Raw genomic sequence first — 20,191 nt, 5'->3', positions numbered from 1 at the left:
CGGAAGATACCAGGGCCAACCCGGGGGTCGTTTCCAGAGTGTTCTCCCGCATGGCAGAGGCTGGGGGAGCCGGGACCCGTACACACTGCTCTTATCTGTGAAGACTGCCTGCCCAGTCCCGCTGGGGTGGGGGCAAGGACTGAGACCCCCGGTTTTCAGAAAGGAAGCCTCTGCCTCGGGTCCTCTTCAAGCCCTTGGTCTATGAATCTTAGCTCAAATGTTTAACAAAATCACCTGGGCTGGCCCGCAGAGTATCTGGGTAGACTGGTGTAGAACCCAGAAATCTGCATTTTAACCTGCACACCCCAGGCATTCTGTGGCAGGGGCCTGGCGGACCCTATTTGGGCAGTCAGTGCTGAGGGGCCCTTTCGCAAACTTGAATGTGCACGTAGATCCCTTGGGGGTTCTGTTAACTGCAGGTTCTGGTTCTGCACGTCTGGAGGTCAGGAGTGGGGTCCCAGTTCTGCATTTCTCACAAGCTCCCAGGCGATGCTGGTGATGCTGGGTGGGTCCCTGGGATCCGTTGGGAACCCCCCCCGCCCCCCGCCCAGACCTACAAAATCTGAACCTCTGGGGGTGGGCCCCAGCCGTGTGTGCTTCAGCAACACCCCCAGCTGATTCAGAAGTACGGGAGGTTTGAGCTGCTTAAGGAAATGGGCTGGGGGAGGGGAGGGGAGCCCTTAGCAAAGCCCACTCTGTCCCCTCTGTTCCCAGCTTCCCTCTCCTCCAGAAACAGAGCTGAGACCCCTGTGATTTCAGATGGAAGGAACCTGCTTCCTCGAGGGGTTGGACACACACACTTCCCTCCTGGATCGGTGAGGGGGGGGCGGGTTTCCCCAGTTGGCTTGTGTCACCAGCAGGTGGTACGGCTGGCGGTTGGGGCCCACGGGCAGTGACAGCGGGGCCAGAGGTGCCAAGCCGACGGCCACCAGTCAGGGCTGGGAGCTGGTCCCAGGGGCAGTCAGGGCAGGAAGGACCAGTGGTTCTGGGGGCTGGGGCAGGGTGGGGGGAGCCCGAGTAGCCTGAGGTGGCCGCGGGATTCTGGGCCGGGTGCTTATGTACCAGAGTCATCCGCTCACCCCTTAGGGCACGTACGACAGGTGGCACAGCTCGGTCAAGCGCCCAGCCGGCTCCCAGCCGGGGCCTCCGGGCTGAGCTGTGAACTGGGCCGTCCACACGCTGGGGAGCTAGGTGCAGTGGGCAGGGGGGTGTGGGATCGCTCCCCACTTTCTCTCCCTGGCCTCTGTTGCAGAGAAGTGAGTCCGTGTGGGTGGGCAAGAAGGCCGCGGAGACTCCTGTTTGGATGAAATGTGCTCAGGGAGGGAGGGGCAAGGACAGGGTGGGAGGGCTCCACGGGGCTGGAACGTGGGGGGGCTGGAAACCACGCTTCTTGGCTCCTGGGCCACCTCCGTGCCCTCGCTGACCACCAGCCTCCCCAGGGAAGGCAAATCCTTCTGTCCTTATGTGCTGGGACCCAGGCAGGCAAGTCCTTCTCTCGCTGTCTGCCTCCCATTCTCCTGGGGTTCCTGGTGTTCAGAACAGGCCCACAGGGAAATGATCGGGGACTGACTTCCCTGGAGGCAGGGCCCAGTCCCCGGGATCAGCCATGCGGGCCTGACCCTGACCCTGACCCTGACAAGGGACAGCCACACTCGGCCCAGGCACCCAGGATTGCTGCTGGCTCTGCGGGGCTCAGAGCGAGGCCTGGGGTCCCTGGGGACAGGCCTCAGCAAGCATGAGACTGGTTTATGGCGGCTTTTCAAATTACGGTTCTAGATGAGGTGACTCTGGGCCGGGCGCTTATGTACCAGAGTCATCCGCTCACCCCTTAGAGTATTTGATGAACATCGGTGCACATTCCAGGAGGGCGAAAGCTTCAACTGGCTGGCACCATGAAATGGGCAATGCTCAGCTCAGCCCAACCACAAGCCTAGCCGTTGGGGTCTCTGCTAATGATGCCGTCTAAGGCCTGCAGGGGGCCGCGCCGCTGGGGGGCCTGCCTGGGAGCCCAGGCTGCCCCCCCTCCCCGTCCGCAGCTGGCCTGGGCTCTTGCCCGGCTGCCCTCCAGGAGCCCTCCGCCCAGAGCGACTACAGAGAAAGTGTCCTCCTTGGAGCGGAGGGACTCAGAAGAGGGTTTCCTGCCAGCGCTTGGGATGCTCTTCTCGTCTCCCAGTTCAGCGAAATTCCAGCTTCCCAGGCAAGCGACCTTTCTTTCCCTCCTTCCCACCGCCCCTCCCCTGAGGTGAACCAGGGGTGCGATTATTCACCTGGGGACCTGCAAGCAGGTGTCTCCACCTGGACGCTTATGAGAAAATTGCCTCCTCCCTGCTCATCCCAGGAGGGCTCCTGGTTCGGGGAATCAGACGAAAGGACATTATCCTTTCTTTTCACACCCATTGGCCCTGGGGCAGATAGACACAGGATGTCCTTGTCCGGTGTCCTTGAAAACAGGCAGGGCCTGGGCTTTCCTGGTTGGAGAGGCAGGTTTGGTTTCTCTCCCCCCTTGAGACAGCCGGGGGCTTGGTTTTCGCAGGGGTGGGGTTGCGGTTCAGAGGAGACTGGGTGGAGAATCAGGAAACCAAAATCAGTTCTGGGTAAGAGGGACAAGGGACCTACCCGAGACTGGGATTAGGGGTGTGTGATTGTTAGTGATAGTGATGGTCCCGTTCATCACGACGGCGCACCTCCCCCTTCGACACTGCTCCACCTCTGAGAGCAGCCTCCTCCGTGGGAGAAGCTGTGTCCCCCAGCAGCCTCGTTGGAAGGTCATCAATGCTGGTGTTTACGGATGAGGGAGGAAAGACCCAACGTGCTCAGCACCACAGAGAGATCATTATGTGGCCGCCAGAACTTATAGAACACTTGGAGATAGCGGGCTAATATTTTTAGCCCCACGCGGTCACAGCTGAAAAGCTTGTTGTCTGAGTCCACGGAGACTGGGTCTCACAGCTGCCACTCCCCGCAAGCTGCACTCAGCCCTGGGACCTTCCCCGTTGCTTCCCGTGTGCCTCTTGGGATGTCTGGTCCCAGGCACGCTTCTGCCAGCAGCTCGGCGAGCCCGTCCGCCGGGGATGTGTGGTGGGGGGCGGGAGCAGGTGTGCAGCCGTGGGGCGGGCATGGTCCTCACCGTCTTCCCATCCCCCCATCTCGGGGGTCCCATCGTGGGATCGTCCCACATCCCCCGCTGTGCGGGCTGGGAGAGCGTCCAGGCGTCCCGAGGTGAGGACAAAGGGCGGCATCACTGTATCCGGCTCCCCGAATCCACAGGCTACCAGTCCGCAGATCTTTGTGGGCCAGCGCCAGGAATGAATAGGTACACCAGTGAACCACTTTGAACACATGTAAAATGGCCGGGAGACCAAGTCTGTGGATTCGGGAGCCGAGCCCAGGGGCGTGTGCAGGGGAGACGTGACTGCTCTGCTGGGCGGGGGGGCGGGGCATGTGTTCAAGGACAGAAACCTGCCAGAAGGTTCTTGCCCTGGCCATGGGAAAGGGTGCAGGGGTCCAGACCAGTGGGGGCGGTACTGGGGCAAAGGGAAAACACCACAAGTGGGTGTGGAGGAGAAATGGGAAGATTTGGAAGCAGACTGGAGTCCGAGTAGGTGGGTTTCCAGGGGCTGGAGGAACGGGGGTTTTCAGCACGCGGTGGTCGGGCAGTATCCGGGTGGAAATGTCCTCCAGGACGAGGAGGTGAGGCCTGGGGCCTGGGCAGGGAGTCAGGATAGGTGGAGTGACGGAAGAAGTTGGGGCGTGGCGAAATCGGTGAGGTCTTCCTGGGCGAGTGTGCGAGCTGGGCTCGGCGCTAGGTCCTGGCAGCGGGGTGTCACCTCACCTCTGCCCCGGCTTGGCTCGCGTCAGGCCGGCCTCCGTGCTGCCCCGTGGTGAGTTAGTGGCCCTTGCAGGCATCTTGTGCTGACCTCCCCCGCCATTAGCTCCTGCCGACTCTCTGCTGTGCCCCCGGCTCCTGTCCCCGAATGCGGGCCCCTGGCTTCCCTCCGTGGCAAGGTCTCCTCGCCCTTCCCAGCATCCCTCCATTCCCCCCGTCCAGCTCCGTGGGGTCTGCATGGGTCGCGTGTGCAGCGCATCTAGCTCCGTGAGCGGGGCACGGTGACACTCGCCGTGAGACCGGCGACTTGCACAGACTGCACCTGCGTGAGCCAGCTCCTCTGTGCGTTGTGGGGAGAAGAATGAGATCGGCGCTATCTGGCAGCTTTTCCTGGGAAAACCCAATGTTCTCCAGTGCGGAGGGTGGCTTGGGGTTGAGGGTTTGCCTGGGGGTCAGGGGTCAGGGCGATCTGTATGTACCAGGTGAGCTCACAGAAGAGGGTGCGTCCAGTCCAGTTGCCGCATGGGGAGGACTGAGATGGCCCCACAGTCCCCCAGCCGCGCCACGCTGGCCGTGCTCATGAGGCGGGCCGACGCTGGGGAGAGAGGGGCAAACCCAGCTCTGCTGGCCCCCAGGCTGGCTGTGCCGATGGTGCCCTGGGGCCACAGAGCTGGGCCTGTCAGCCGGATTCCAGGGCTCCTCGATCCGCGTGGGTCAACGCGTTCGTTCTTGAGCAGATGCGAGTCAGGAAGGTGCCGTTTGCTTACAGAATGCATCTCTTACACGCGTGCCTCACATGCGTGTATTTTTTATGCGCATCTCCCTGTGCATGGTCATCTGGGGCAGCCAACCCCCGAGACCAAAGGGAGGGGTGAGGGAGCCCAGAGTCGTGAGTGGTACCCAGATGGGACAGTGTGAGGCCGTCTGTTCCCGCCCACAGAAGGCCTGGTGGGTGAGCGCAGGCTGGGGCCCTCACGCCAGCTGGCCGTGCCGCGGACCCATGTCCCGGGTCAGCTCAGCGTATCTCGTGCTCGCTCAGTATCTACTAAGTGCAAAGAGCTTTGCACACCGGCTGAGAAGAGGGAGCGCGGGGGCTGGGGGGTGTGTTGGGGGAGGGAGGAGGGTGCTGACTCAGCGGGGGAGGTCAGGGAGCACGCTGTGGGCCTGGGGCCGCAGGGGGTGTGGGTGCGGGGTGGGTGGTCTGGGCTCGGCTTCCCTTAGGAAGCGGCATTAGAGATGAGCCCCCAAGGCTGTCTGGATTTTTCTAGGAGCGCGGAGCATACATGCTACGTACATGGGCCTCTGTGAGGGGGAGGAGGGTGACTCCCCTCTCCAACTTGGGGTGTCTTCACTGGTCTGGGGACCAGTTTCTCCTTTACAGCTGCTGTGATCTCTGTTACAACTTTGATTTCTGTTGAACACCCTGGGGAGTTCATGACTTGAAGCTCTTTTTACCGTTAACCCCCGCGTGGCTGCTCTGGGGGCTTGGGGAGCTCGGTCTTCCTGCTGGTCCCCCAGCTTTGGCCCGTTCCTGGTCCCGGCTGGCCTCTCTCTCCTCCTTTGTCACTGCTGGTCATTCTCTCGGGCCCCCCCGGGCCACCCACATCAGGCGAGGTGCTGTTTCTTGATGCTTCCCTGGCCCACCTCCATTTGAAACAAATACACACGTTTGCTGTAGGTTTGTGAGTGTGTGTAGGAGGGTATGTAGGGACTGGGAAGCCAGGAGCAGGGCAGTTACAGAACCGTGGAGACCCTCTGGGGGTGTCTCCTCCCGCCTTCCGTGACCACGCAGGGGTGACCCCCAGAAGCAAGGGCCCCATTCCGGTAAGTAGGTGCTGAGAGCCTGTGTCTGTTGGACTTGGGTATAAAGCATGGCTCCGGGACCCCAACGAGGAGAACGGAGCAGAGCTGGGCCACAGTGTCAGGGCGGCCTTGGGGTCGCCAGCATGGCCTGTGGGATGGAGTGACTCTCCCTCCTGCTGACGCAGGCCTGTGTCTCTGCTCCCCTGCAGTTGGTGCTTCCGGAATACTCCATCCACAGCCTCTTCTGCATCATGTTCCTGTGCGCTCAGGAGTGGCTCACCCTGGGGCTGAATGTCCCTCTACTTTTCTATCACTTCTGGAGGTGAGTCTGCCTGGGACTGCTCTGGGCTCCCTCCTTTCTGCATGGGCAGCCGGTCCTCAGGGACACTGTCCCCCAAACAGACCAGCCGCCTGTGCCTCCCTCTCTTCCCTGCCCTTCGGAGACCCGTTCTCCACAGCCTTCTTCCCAAGCCACTCCCAGACGGCGGCCCTTCTTACCGGCTCCGTCCCTCCGGGATCAGTGTTAAGAGCCCCTGCAGCAGGATTCACAATTGTCCCCAAAGGGAAACAATCCAGATTGCTGCCAACAGAGCAATGGATAAGCAAAACACGGCATGTCCTTGCAAGGGCGCATGATTTGGTAGTAAAAGGCCATGACGTACTGACACGCGCTGAGACACAGATGAGCCTCGAAAACACGCAAGGGAAAGAAGCTGGTCACAAGAGGCTGTTTATGTGAAAGGTCCAGAATGGGCAACTCTGAAGAGAAGGGAAGTAGGTGGGTGGTTGCCACGGGCCAGGAGGGGATGGGGACAGGGGATGGGGGATGGCTGATGGGGACGGGGGATGGGGGATGGCTGATGGGGACGGGGGACGGCGGACGGCTGACGGGGACGGGGGATGGGGGATGGCTGATGGGGACGGCGGACGGCTGACGGGGACGGGTCTTCTTCAGTTGTGACTATGTTCTGAACTAGATACAGCTGACAGTGGACAACTCTATGAACATGCTAACAATCCCTGCGTTGTAAACTTTAAGAAGGTGAATTTTCTGGTATGTGACTTATATATTTTTTTTTGGAAAAAAGATTTATTTATTTATCCTAGAGAGGTAGAGAGGGGGGCAGAGAGAGAACTCCAAGCAGGCTCTGCCCCCAGCATGGAGCCTGACCCAGGGCTGTATCTCATGACCCTGAGATCACAACCTGAGCCAAAACCAAGTCAGACACTCAACAGACTGAGCCACCCAGGCACCCCCGAATTGTATCTTAATAAAAAAGCACCTGCCAGATGGGCTGGATTTTCTGGGACAGTTCTGAATTTGAATATTCTATTCTCTGTCAAGACTGTGCATCAGGTCACGTGATTTGGGCTTTTAGTAAAATACGGTCACTGTCTGGACCTAGGACGTAGGAAGGGGGAACCAAAGTAAAGAAGACAGCTGTGCAGGTGAATCGACCACCCCTGACCCCTTGCTCCCCGAGTTTCTGTCCTGCAAACATCTCCTCACTGTTATTTTACTGTAAAACGTAGCCTGCATTTGTCACGGCGGGAGCACGCACTCCTTCATCTAGCAAACACGGGAGACACGCCCCATGCCAGGCATGGCAGGGGATCCCAGCGTGGATGTGAGATAGAATCTTTACCTTCGAGGAGCGTGCATGCTGGTGGCAGAGGGAAGTAGGTTCTTAGCGGATGTGAGGAATACACGCAGGCGTGCAGAGAAACGAGCGTGTAAGTTAGACTGGCAGAGGGGCACTGCTGGCTCTGCAGGCTGGGGGGCGAAGTCTGCAGGCTGGGGGTACGGCAAAGTCTGCAGGCTGGTAGACAAAGTCTGCAGGTTGCAGAGTGAAGTCTGCAGATTGGGGGCGCTGCGAAGTCTGCAGGTTGGGGAGTGAAGTTTGCAGGTTGGGGAGTGAAGTCTGCAGGTTGGGGAGTGAAGTCTGCAGGTTGGGGAGTGAAGTCTGCAGGCTGGGAGCGAAGTCTGCAGGCTGGGGGGCTAACGTAGGCACAGGCTCGGAGGTGAGACAGCACTCGGTGTGCTGGGGAAGGGCCCTGGTTCAGCCAGACTGGATGCAGGGTCCTCGGAGGGAGGCGAATGGACGTGGGCTTGACAGACAGCAGAGGGACCAGGGGTGGAGGGTCCGAAAGTCTCTGCTGGGGAAGTTGGAATGAACGTATTCTGCAGGAAATGGAAGCGCTCAGAAGCTTTTTGGGGGAGAAAGTGGCATTGCCTGATCTGAGTTTTAGGAAAACGGCCGGTGGCAGCCGTGGGGAGGACGGACAGGAGCATAAACTTGTGGACCTGGAATTAGGACGTCACTGTGGCATCGCAGGTGAAGAGAGGATGGACTTGACCCCAGTGCGGCAGAGCGATGGGAGTCGGAAGGGCAGAGAGTTCACGTGGAGGTGGACTTGGCCTTGGCCGGTGAGCAGGTGCCGTGGGCGGGGCAGAGGTAGCCTGGAAGCTGCGGGCTGGGAGGGGATGGCGCCCCTGACGGGGGTCGGGAGGACTGACAAAGTGCAGGTTATGGAGAAAGGGAAATGACTCAGTTACACAAGAAAGTCCTGTGCTTTTTTTTTTTATAAAGATTTTATTTATTTATTTGCTATATAAAGAGAGCAAACGAGAGAGAGAGAGAGAGAGAGAGAGGGAACACGAGAACGCAGCGCACGCACACAAGCAGGGGGAGGGGCAGAGGGAGAAGGGGAGAGGGAGAAGCCCAGGACCCGGGGATCTTGACCTGAGCTGAAGGCAGACTCCTAACCGGCCGCGCCCCCCAGGCGCCCAGAGAGCGTCCTGTTTGGAGTGAGGGTAAGCCCCTGCAGTCTGCGCTTGGAGAGCAGTCGGGTGGGAGCAAGGTGGCATTGGAATGTAGTCCCTGCCGGCTCAGGGACTGTGCGGGCTTAGCTCACCCAGTACCCACACAGCTGGGCGAGAGCCGTGGCCCCTTCTCTGTTTCACCCATGGGTGGGGGGTGGGACCCAGCAGCTCCCAAGGCTAAGGCACCACCCGGTCGCGGAGCCAGGACAGGGCAGGGCCCGGCTCAGCCCCGCCTCTGTATGGATCAGTCAGCGTCCGGGTCCCCCGGCTCGCTCCCCTGTCAGCCCGGGTATCAAAGACGTGGTGCGTTCACAAGACTCTGACTGGTGCCCTGTTTGTCGGGCCATCGCTCTGCCCCCTTGGGGAGCCCAGGTCGGGGGAAGGGGGCACGGGGGCATCCTTGCGCGCAGGTGAGGGAGGGGCTGCGGTCTCCTCGCCCCAGGGTGGGACGGACCTTGTCTGAGCGACTAGCCTACTTGCAATTCCTAAGTGCTCAGAAAACGAAAATGAAAATGAGGAGAGGGTTCCTTTGAAGATCAGAGTCCCTGAAAACAGTCTTCCTTGGGCTTCTGCTCCTGCCTCCCCCCGGCCCAGGCCAGGACGTTGTCCCACGGGCCCGGCCCACCCGCCCTGCTCTCAGGCGCTGGAGGAAAGCAGTGGGGCACCTCCATCCGGTCCCGTTCTTGGCAGAGTATTGCATCCAGCACCCAGTTGTCTCTGCACTTCTGTCCCCATTTTACAGACGACAAAGCTGAGACTCGGAGGGGTCAATGGCTGGCTAGGGGAAGGTCAGTCTGGTGGCCGATAGCCACAGAGCCCTGACTCTCTCCACAGAGCCGCTTGGCCCCCTGGCTGCCCCTGTCCCCACGGAGCGAGGTCTCCGCAAGGCCAGTGGGTTTGGAATGTGCTCCCGGGGAAGCGAGGAGTGTGGCCTGGAGAGCTGTGAGCGGCAGGCATCACTGAACCCAGCTTGCACCGTCCTCCTGGCACCCTGTGATGACTGTCGCTGTCGCTGTCCTCTGGGGGGTGAGGTCGGGCCGGAACAGCGGTCCCGTGTTCCTGGTTACAGGGCACCCTCTGAGCCCAGAAGTCATCTGCTCGGGGCCCCTCTCCGGCCCGGCCTCCGACCTCCTTCACCTAAGTGACAGACAGCAGCCCGCCGAGGCCATGCCGGGGGGACCAGAGGTCAGCCACGGGGTGGCCCTCGAGTCCCGCCCAGCCTCACCACCAGAGTCCCGGCCTCTGCTGGGTGTTTCCACAGAAACAAAACTTGGTTCAGCTTCCCTCTGTCCCACACCCTGTGGTTTCGTTTCCCCTGGGTCCTTCTGCTGCTACCCCCGCTCCATGGTCAATGCTCTTTGGCTGTTCTGGGTCCTTCTCCAAGAAGAAAAGTGTCTGAACCCCATCGTGCTCCCGCGGGAGTGTGACATCTCTCCCCCAGTGTTCCGGATTTGAAAAGCAGGTCTGCGTGGAGGACAGCATGACACCCAGAGTCATTAATGATCAGGGTAGAACATGGTCGGGGGTGATGCCGCCCTGCGTGTCGCCACCCTGGTCTGGGCTAACGCCCACAGGGGTGCCCACAGCCCTGGAGCAAGGAGGCTCTTCTCGGTGCCGCCAGGTGACTCAGTTTCCTTCCTTCGGAGCAGCTGTCTGTGGGCGCGGTGCCCGTGATGCTGGCGGGTCTCCGTGTCTGGGAGCAGCCCTCAGTGCCGGGCCGTGATGCAGGCAGCGGCGGAACGCTGCTTCACAGAGATCCCTCGGATGCCCTTCCGAGCCCCAGGGCCAAGGACGCTGTGTCCTCTGTCCCCGCAGGTATTTCCACTGTCCAGCGGACAGCTCGGAGCTCGCCTACGACCCGCCGGCAGTCATGAATGCGGACACCTTGAGCTACTGTCAGAAGGAGGCCTGGTGCAAACTGGCGTTCTATCTGCTGTCCTTCTTCTACTACCTTTACTGGTGAGTGTGTGTCCCTCCTGGCACTTTGGGTCCTGCAGGCGCTTTGTGCCTCCTGCTCTTGGGGTGGGGGTGGGCTGTGAGGGTGGGGGTCGCAGCCACAGGGGTCTGATGCCAGCTGTCTGACTCAGTTGGGAGCCTGGGCTCGTGCACGGAGGCATGAGGGGTGGCGGGTCCTGCAGGAGGCCTGGCCCCTAGTGGGCCCATCCGCCGGGCCTCACAGAGAAACACGTTGTCCCCACACCTCTGGGGAGGCTGTTGGTGACACGCAGCTGGTCACTCCTTCCCCATAGGGCTCCATCCCCAGCTCAGCCACTTGGGTCCCCTGTGGCCCCTAGCCCACGTGGAAGCATCTGGGGAACAGAACAGAGACCCGGGGGGGGCGGTTACGCATCTCAAAGGGGCATGCGGGGTCACTGAGTGCTTAGGCTCACGACTCTGCCAATGTTATGTAACTCGCTGATGAGGTAGACCATGCTGACTTTGCGATCGTTCAGCAACCCCCCATGTCTGCACCTCTGCACAGAGCGGTCTAAGCGAGGCAGATGGCTGAAAGCAGACTGCCCATGGCCAGGCCCTGAGAGCACCTTCTCTGAAAGCGTCTCCCTCCTGTTCCTCTTTGGGCTCATTTCTGGGGCACCTCACCTGCCACCTCACTACGCGGTGTCTACCTGCGTTTGGCCAGGAAAGCTGCCGGTGTCCCGGTGCTGCTGTTGGTGCTAGCCACGTGAGGAAGAGGAGGGTGGGGTGTTAGCGAGGCCGCCCCAGGCTTGGGGTGGGCTGGGGAGTGGCTGCATTTATCCACACTTAAAAATGAGCCATGCTTCAAGCCAGGAGCTTGGTATATACCGCTCAGTCCGGGGGCTAAAGGCCTTCATTGCCCACTTGGTGACAATCAGGAAACGGAATCCCAGACGTCCGATGTTTTCCCATGTCACAGCTAAGAGTGCCTCTCGAGTCCGATCCCAAACACGGAGCTCTGCACTGTCTCAGGAAAGCTCTAGAAAAGTCTCATCAAAGTGTGCTCTTTGGGCTTCCTGCATCAGAAGCAGGGGGGGGAAGGTGGGTGTGCTTCTGAAAAGTGCAGATTCCTGGGCTTGGATCTGCTGACTCAGGATTTCGGGGGTGGGCATCCTCCCTGGGGGTGAGACCTGTCCCCCACCCCAGAGGTGCTGCTTGGGTTTGCCCCCTCACCCCAGCGTGTCCCAGTGTCCAGAAGACTCAGAGCCTCCGGGCGTGTAACATACCTCTGGGATAACTCCCCTTGGAGGGGAGTCAGAGTTCTAGCACATTCTCCTTGGGGTCAGCGTTGGTCCAGGCTCAGGGTGACCCCTTCCCCTCTCCTTCTCTATGGAGGGTCCTGGGACATTGTCTGCTTCAATGTACAAGGAGCCCGAGGGTCTCTGAAGCATCTCTGGAGGTTTCTGAGGCACCCAGCAGATCTACCCGGGTCTCTCTGACTCCGACTCAGAACTTTCTAGCACTGAAGCTCGCTCAGGCTGGTTCCTGCCTTGGGAAGCCCATAGAGGGTGGCCCCAGCCCTCCAGGCTTAAGGACTTGACACCGTGGGCTAATGTGAGGTGCTGGAGTGAGCTCAGCCTCCTCTGTGGGGATCTGCAGATGCCCCCACTGCAGAGTCAGGAGCCTGCCCCAGAGGCAGCCGTGCCCCCCAGGCTCCTTCCCCGTTCGTCTGGAGTCCACCCTAGTCCAGATGGAGATGGAGGCAGGTCACGCCCCCTCATTTCAGTTGTGTTGCCAGCATCCGTCTGTTGTGGGAAAGAAGACCTGGGAAGGCGCGCAAAGTAGCTCCTCCCTTCCTGTGGGGCTGCGGGGGGCGCGAGGGGGCGGTGGGGGGTGGAAGGGGGCGCCAGGGGACTGCTCCAGTGCTGCAGGGGGCGGGGGGGGCGTGAGGGGGTGGCGGGGGATGGAAGGGGCGGGGGGCGAGAGGGGGCGCGAGGGGGCGGCGGGGCTGCGGGGAGCGGGAGGGGGCACGAAGGGGTGGTGGCGGGCACGCGGGGTGGCTCCTGACCATTGCCTGAGTGTGATCATCCTGTAAACCTTGTGTCCCAGACATTCCGGTTGGCTGTCTGTTCTTCCGTTCAGTCTGGCTCTGCCCTCATGTTGAATTTGTTAATTACTTTGTTGCTAAAACAAAACTAGAGCAACCGTTCCCTGCCTCGCGGGACCCTGGGTGGCAGCCGGGGCTCCCCCTTCTTTGTTGAACCCGGCGTCCAGGGCTCTGCCGAGCTCCTCAAAGACCCTGTGTCTCCCGCCCCAGAACTCCCAGCCCCCTGGAGCCAGGGCTTGTGGGCGCATAGGACCATCAGCCCTGGCCACTCTTGTGGGGGAAAGGGGGACCCACGCAGGTGGATAGCTGCGTCCAAGCTGAGCACAGTGACGGACTGAAGTGACAGCTGCAGGGACCCTGTCAAGGTGGGGTTGGCATTTCACAGGACCTCACAGAGATTGAGAAATGTGTCCGAGGCCCTAGCTGAGATGTGTTTGTCTTGCCCCAGAGCCTGGACTCCTCTTGGCATCATGTGCTAACCACCCCAGCATGTGCCCCGTGGACCAGGAGATGCTTGCAGGTTCCTGGGGTGGATCCTAGCCAACAGAAACGGAAACACTGGCGGGTTAGTCCAGGGTGGACGGTCTGCCTGCGCCTCGGAACCATCTCTCAAGCCAGGAGGGTGAGGTGGCACCAGCCTCTCGCACATTGCTCTGGGTCATGGCTGCCTCCTTCATGTGTATTCCTCTCCCTCTATGATTATCTTCTCTTTGGCCGACTTGATGGCAGACACCCCGTCTGTCTCATTCGCCTGTGTGTTTGTGATGCCCTGGCCGCAGCGTGGCACACAGTAGGTGCTCACGAGCTCCTTGTTATTGCTGCAGCTTGGCTGTCCCTCGAGGCAGGTGTCGGGCTGCACGCTCACCATTGTCTGTCAGCACCAAGAATGGTGCGTGGCATGAAGGAGGCACTCAATAATGGTGAATGAGTGGCTGAACGTCTGAAAGTGAGTAGAGCGGGTAAAGGGCATCTGTAACCCCACTCGGTAGCACCACGGAGAGATGTGGGACATGGCTCCTTGCCTTGCCTCCCTGGCTCTGTGACCTTGAGCGATGGTCCGCTTCTCACGTGACCCCCGGCTCCCCTGAGTGCAGGGAGACCCTCCAGCTTGGGCCTGGCCAGTGATGCTCTGTGGACACGTGGTGAACCGGGTTCGCAGAGATAGAACTTCAGCTGCTCCGAGGAGCTCGTAGGGCCTTGGAAACTCGATAGGGTTAGAAGTGAAGCACTCTTTCTTCCCCTTGGTTTTCTTTCTCAGATGACCCTTTTTCCTCTCTATAATGTGAACGGGTGGTGGTTTTTCTTTGTGCCAGGAAGGCAAAGTGGTATATTTTGGTGTGGAATGTACCCCGATGTTGCAGAATTAGCCTGCAGCCCTTCTTAAAAGCACAGAGATGCGTGACTCCTTCCCTGGTCGTGTTGGGGCACCACCGTAGCAGACATGCTCCTAATGCACGTTTAATGTGTGCATTCCATTAAACACAGGAGGGCCAGGGATTGACCCAGGTCAGAATTCGTGTCGTTTGTATGCCCCGAGGGCCTGCGTTCACACGTCGGGCCTCAGAATGGTGATGACAGGCCTCTTTCCGGCGTGGGGTATCGTGTGGTATCAGAGAGGTGGGTGGGGTGGAGAGGACCACCGCACGCCTCAGCCCGGGGGTCCGGACCTGCAGGAAGGAGGCACAGGCCATGATAACCATGCGGATGAAGATAATCAGCTGCACTCAGCAGTCGCATCTTCTACCGCAGGGACTCGGTGCACGCTCACAGCACAGGGTTAGTCCAGTGGGGTGGGAAGTAGTGGGGCCAGTTGGGGGGGAGTAGATGCTCCAGGGTCGGGACGAGAAAGAAGCCACAGGATCTGGCTTCGTGAAGGACCCTCGGGTGAGGGTCAGTCTGAGTCCCTCGCGGGCTCCCGCTCACTCCTTCTCTTCCTTTTCTCTCTGCATTCAGCATGATCTACACGCTAGTGAGCTCTTAACTCAGACCGCGCACGTCCTCCGAGGCTGAGTTCGCAGGAGCCGGGCCCAGACGGGGACGCATGAGAGACAGCTGCGGACTGAGGGTTTCTGCAGCAGTGGTGGGCCAAGGGGCCGTGCACTCGGGGTGCGGTCCCTTCGGGACCATGGGCCCTCTCCTGGGCGAGGACTGCTGCTTCCTGAGCAACACGCACCTCTGCGACATCTCCGTGCCGTGCACGCGGAGCCCCGGGACCGCGGGGTGACAGGCTGACAGGCTGCACGGGGCCTGCCCAGGACGGAATGACCCAGGATCCAGGCCGAGTGTGTGGCACTCCCTGAGCCTCTCGTGTTTCTTCTGACTCCTGGCCATGGCCCGCGCTTCCGTGGGACGGCCTGGAGGGCACAGACATTGGCCTCTGAGCCCTGACCAGCCCCGAGCCCGCAGGCTGTTTGTGCACTCTGTGGTGGGAGAGCCGGCTCCGCGACGCCAGGAACACAGCGCGAGGCCGTCCGTCCATCCTGAGTTATGTCCAAAGTCAGGGGGAGGCGGGAATCCGAGGGAAGAATGATTTTGTAAAATGTTCACAGGTTCAAAGTGTTAGTTCTTGGCCCCCACGAACTGTATTCTTGGGCTGTCAATCCAGAGCACCACAGAACCCATGAGCGCAGATCGATGGCTCCACACTGTCACAGCCGCCCCGAGTCGAGGACCCCGAGCAGCCACGCGCCCAGAAAGCACTGTGATCCCTGCGCTGTGCCCGTGTGGCCGGCGGCCAGGAAGTGACACGGCATGGTCATATGTTGCTGCATCATTCACGCGGGGACATTCGCTTGTTGAGAATTTTCCATTTGACAGTCTGTCCTCTGTGGGTAGCCATTGTTCTAGGAGCTTGTAAATAATGATAAGGCTGAGATGTTCCACGTTTGAATTGGGCACAGTGATTTCCACCTTGTTCCCCGAACTTGCTTGCTTGCTTCTGTTGGACACACACAGGCTGCTTAGGTATATACCTGTGTCTGGCTCCCGGCGGAGGCCCGTGACTCCGGTTTATGAATGATGGTGTGACATGCTGTGCGCACGTTTGCATGCGGTGGCCGGTCCAGTGTCTCACCTACCTGACTGGTCTCGTTTAAACCCCATGACAGGCTGCATTCGGCTCTGCAGGGTTGGCACATTAGAAAAAAATCTTCCAAAAGGCGTTTTGCTTCTAAAAATTGTATAGAGAACAAAACTCAGACTTCCGCTCTGAGGCTGAAGGTATAAAACCAGGGGATTCTGGGCAGTATTTTGGGGACCAGACTCCCCTTTGTCCAGGCTGGGTAGCTGGGGCTGGGGGGCGAGCTGCCTATGGGGCCAGCTGGCCTTGTCTCTGACCCCATTCCTGAGAAGACCGGCTGCGACAGCCCTTGACCTGCCATACTTCTCACTCTGGAGCTGCTTTGTTTGCTGTTGTATTTTGCCTCCTTCCAGAGAGATGCGAAGTGGTCCGTAATAGCAGACACAGGTACACAGGGACCACTGAAATGGAAGTAGGGAGCTCAGACCCATAGAGGAGGACCACCGACTTCCCGAGGTTCTGATTCCTGAGACGGAACCTTGAACATTGCCTTCTCCGCAGTGAAGGGTAGCCCACATTTGCCTAGGTTGCTTTCATGTCCTCTTTGACCTTCCTCACGGTCCTATGAGGTCGATACTCTTCTTTTTCCCATTTTCTAAGGGAGGAGGCAGAAGCTGAGAAAGGGTAAGCGACTTACCCGTGGTCACTCAGCAGCCACAGACCTGCCTTTACACCCAGGTCATCTGACTTCAAAACCCCATGTCCTTTCCATCACCGAGAGCCAGCGAAGTAGCTTAGGCCCCTGCGACAGTTGGATTAGCGTACACTTTTGGAGAAAAGGAGATTTAAAGACACAGAGCTATAGACAAAGTGCCTGGTTTCTGTTCCTTCTGTGCAGGCCTCAGCCTTGCTTTGCCGTGGTGGGTTCTTCCCCGGGGGGTCCCCTGAAAGCTGGAAGAGCTGCAAGGGCACGAACACCCCAGTGCTCCCCTCCCACAAGCTGCGAACCCGAACCATCTCCGCTGGTCTGGTGGGGGCTTGAGCTGGTTTTCGGGTCCTGCGAGAGCTAATCATGAGCGCAGGGGTGAACAGCTGCTGGAGCCGCGCTGGGTGCCATGACCTCGCCTGGCCCACGGCGACCCCACAAAGCAGGTTGGGGTTACCGACCAGGAAGCCAGGGAGGCTCGGGTGGGTGAGCCTGCCCCAGGGACCGAGCCAGACCGGGGCTCAGGGCTGCGCCTGAGTGGGGGATGGTGACCACAGCTCTGAACCGAGGTGTCGGCCGTTACTCCAGGCACTCGCCTCCTTGTGGCACTGTGGGGTCGACATTACCTGTGTTTATAGATGATGATGTTCTGGGACCTCAGAGGCCCTCAGCGAGGGAGGGGCGGGCAGAGCTGGGGCCAGCATCGAAGCCCGGTGTGCCCCCCGCCCCATAACGTTGCCTGCTGGGATATCTTCACCTGTCCATGTTTGTCCCACAGTCGGGGGGAGGGCAGAGCAGGGGACAGTGCCCTGGGTACATCCCAAAGCGCTGATGCACGGCTCTCCCTGCCCGGCACGGCTCTGGGCACCGGGAGAGAGGTTCTCAGGGGCGCAGGCATCAGGGAAGGTGCCGTGGGGACCCGATTCCCGTTTCCTTGGAGAGGCAGAGCCATAGGCCTAGCTGTGCCCAAAGGGGCAGAGCAGAACTTGGGGGGGTCACTTTCCACGTCACTAAGTGAGGTGGATGATGACACCCACTACACTGACCTGTTAGATTAAATGAGGTCATATTTGCAAAGAACCGGGAAGAGTGCCCTGCACGTGGGAAGTCAGGTAAGAGATGCCCCCTCTGTGGGAGGTGGGTCCCCCTCGCTGTCCTCACTGTGCCCTGTGTGCATCCAGGTCCAGGGCCTCTGGAGGGAGGGGGACATCACCTGGACCAGCTGCCCTCCTGATGCCTTGTTCCGGCCGCAGTATCCTGACCCCTCTTCCTCGAGCCGTGCTCTCCAGCCTGTGATGGCCGCCCTCCAACGCTTGCTGCGTGCAGGCCCCGTGCAGGGCATGTGCCCCGTGCAGGGCAAGGTCTCACCTTAACCCCCACAACAATATCGTGAAGTAGGGGCCGTCCCTGGGTCCGGTTCATCGTTGAAGTACTGAAGCTGGTGGAGGTTACGTGAGTGATGGTGACCAGTGATGCATGGAGCCTCGACTCCAACCCACGTCTCTTTGTCCCCGGGGCCTTGGGCACCTTGCATTCCTGAAGGGGTGATGCTGGACAGGGCTGGGGGAGGGAGAACGGGAGGGACGCTGTCCCAGGAGTGTGGCTGGCGCACCTGCTGTCTCCATAGCCGGTAGCTCAGGGTACATGACCTGGCGTTCGGGAGGGTCTGAGCTACGGGGTCTTGTGCAAGCTTCCTGAAGTTTCTGAGACTGAGCTGTCCCGTCCGTAAGGTGGGGCAAGACTACCTCCCTTGCTAGCGTGGTCGCGATCATCAAAAGTGAGTTATGTGCGTAGGGCTTGTGCAGGGGGCTCAGCGCACCCTGGTGCTCAGCGCTCGGCTTCCCTCCCCCCCACAGATGTGAAGGGAGCCTTCCTGGAATTGAACGCTAGCTGCCCCCCAGTCTTGCGGCCGGCTGGCACAGAGCTCAGCCCTCTCGAGACCTCCTCTGTGCTTCCTGTTTGTAGGCTTGGCCATTGCACTGATGTTGAATGAAGTTATCGCTGTTGGGGCAGTTTTGTTCTCTCTCTCGAGAGGCGAGTGGAGCTGCTTTGACAACTGCACAGACCCCTCCTAACCCTTCCTGTTCCTGGGCTGGGGCTGCTCCTTTCCAAACTGTGCGCTGGTGTGAGCAGTCCGGGTTTCAGGCGTCCTGGGCTCCGAGGCTTAGGCAGAGGGCTGCAGCCGCTGTGCTCACCGGGGCGCGCCCAGGAGCCGGGCAGGGTAGCAGGCCCCCCGGGCTTTGCCCCACATCACCACGGCCGTTTCTGCTCCTGTTCAGCTCTGCTCAGATAGCTCTGGGCGCCCCAGGAGTGTCTTCCTGTGCTGAACCTGACCCCTCGGCCACCATGTGACGCCCACGTGGGCTTCCTTCCCAGCTGGCGAGTGCTGGGCTGTGGGAGCCGCTTCTTACCTTTCTTAGGGCTCTTGCTCTGAGCACGGCCCTCATGAAAATGGCTTACGTAAGCTCACAATGAAATAAATCATATTCAAAACAAAGGTAATGTAGAGTCAAAACTCACCACCTCCTGGTTATTTCAGGATATCTTGCTGTGCCCTGTGCTCTGTGCTGTGCTCATGGGGGATCGCTATGTGTCTTCCCTGGGGTGCCCTGGCAACTTGAGATCGACCCGGTCGGAGCGTGCGCACCTGCAGCAGATCGCGTGCCCTCCCCTGCCTTGCATGCCTCCCTCAGGCTCATTGCTGGATGTTGGGTACCTCAGTACCCAGGGTTCACGTCCGCCCGTCCACGGCATGGCCACACTCCAGGAGCCCGTGGCCACGTGGCAGCTGGTGGCCAGCCCTGCCAAGGGCGTATGCACCAGAGCCCAGTGTCCAGGGCCCTCGGGGCCGGACCTGCCTCCCACACTGGTAGTGACACCAGTGGCTCTCATTTATGCGCTTTTGTCCCCTAGAGATGATCGGACAGTAGACTTTTCAGCTGTAAGGCTTGAGGGCCTGCGTGTAACGTGAGGAACACGGCTAAGCGCAAACAAGCTTTTGTACTTGGGCCCCTTGAATTACCTTGGGGGCCGCTGTCCTTCCTGTCCACCACCTGGACGGTGGGTCCCGTCCCTGGGGTCTTCCACGCCCTGCAGCTGGACACCTGGGTCCTGGGTGAATGCTGGGGTGAAAACTGACCACACTCCGCACGTTATCCGTCCTGTCGGGCTGACGGGGGTCCAGGGCGTCCCCGGGTGCCTGCACACAGAACAAGCTCGGGAACCACAGCTCTTCTCTGCTTGGCTCTGCAGGCCGGTGAGTGTGGTGTCTGCTCCCAGCCAGCCGTGCGGCTGTGATTCCTCCCCACACACCCCTCCCCCAGGCAGGGTCCTCTCCTCCTGGCCCAGGTACCTCAGGGGCAAACACGCACCTGCTGGTGGAGAGATGTACCGGCACAGGGAGGCTGTTTGGCTTCCGGAAGGAATCCTGGCAGCCGGCAGAGAGACTTACAGACCATGGCAGAGTTTCTCTCCCAACGCCACGCCCAGGCTCTGAGCAGAAGACCCTGGCCCTTTCAGAAATGCTTGGCACCTTGGAGAAACAGCATCACCTTTCTGCTAGGATATAGCTCTGAGATTCCAGAGCAGGGGACCTGGGGGAAAGGAGAACTGGTTAAGCACCAGTCCCCACAATAAATTATAAAGAGACGCGTCCATCGGGCCCCCAAGCCAGGGCGGCCTGTTTTGACTGTGGCAGTGAAAACAGCAGGGCAGAGCTGGAGGCTCTCGGGGAAATGTTGCTGTTCAGCGGCATCATGGCACAGGTCTTGTGACGCTGTTCTGATTTTCCCACAGCTCCGCAGGGAGTAAGCGTGAGGTGTTGTTCTGGGCTCCGCGGGTTGCAGAGAGCTGTCTGCGTGGAGGGGTGCTGGGTGGAAGCAGACATCTGTGGTCAAGCACCCGTGGGCCCTGCAGGGCTAAACACACCCGCAGACTTTCCCCAACCGCCCTGTGCAGGGAGCTCGGGTCCTGGCACCAAGGGGGAGGCT

The 20,191-nt window shown here is 60.1% G+C and overlaps 1 protein-coding gene across 10 annotated transcripts in view; it reads left to right on the top strand.

Moving 5' to 3' along the window:
• Positions 1-19,091, top strand: part of CNIH3 (cornichon family AMPA receptor auxiliary protein 3) — a 221,632-nt gene extending 202,541 nt beyond the window's left edge. For 8 of the 10 annotated variants that reach the window (XM_027611546.1, XM_027611544.2, XM_027611542.2 and 5 more), the window contains 3 exons: positions 5,839-5,951; positions 10,269-10,412; positions 14,431-19,090. In XM_027611546.1, coding sequence (XP_027467347.1) covers positions 5,839-5,951; positions 10,269-10,412; positions 14,431-14,458 — 285 coding nt within the window. In that variant the 3' untranslated portion in view covers positions 14,459-19,090. Of the gene's footprint in view, positions 1-5,838; positions 5,952-10,268; positions 10,413-14,430 lie in introns of all 10 variants that reach the window. The other 2 variants (XM_027611539.1, XM_027611540.1) reach the window with 1 other exon arrangement.
• Positions 19,092-20,191: the final 1,100 nt, after the last annotated feature.

This window comes from Zalophus californianus, chromosome 10 (genome assembly GCF_009762305.2).
Source record: "Zalophus californianus isolate mZalCal1 chromosome 10, mZalCal1.pri.v2, whole genome shotgun sequence".
NCBI classification, from domain to species: domain Eukaryota; kingdom Metazoa; phylum Chordata; class Mammalia; order Carnivora; family Otariidae; genus Zalophus; species Zalophus californianus.
This window is presented reverse-complemented; position numbering and strand designations above follow the sequence as displayed.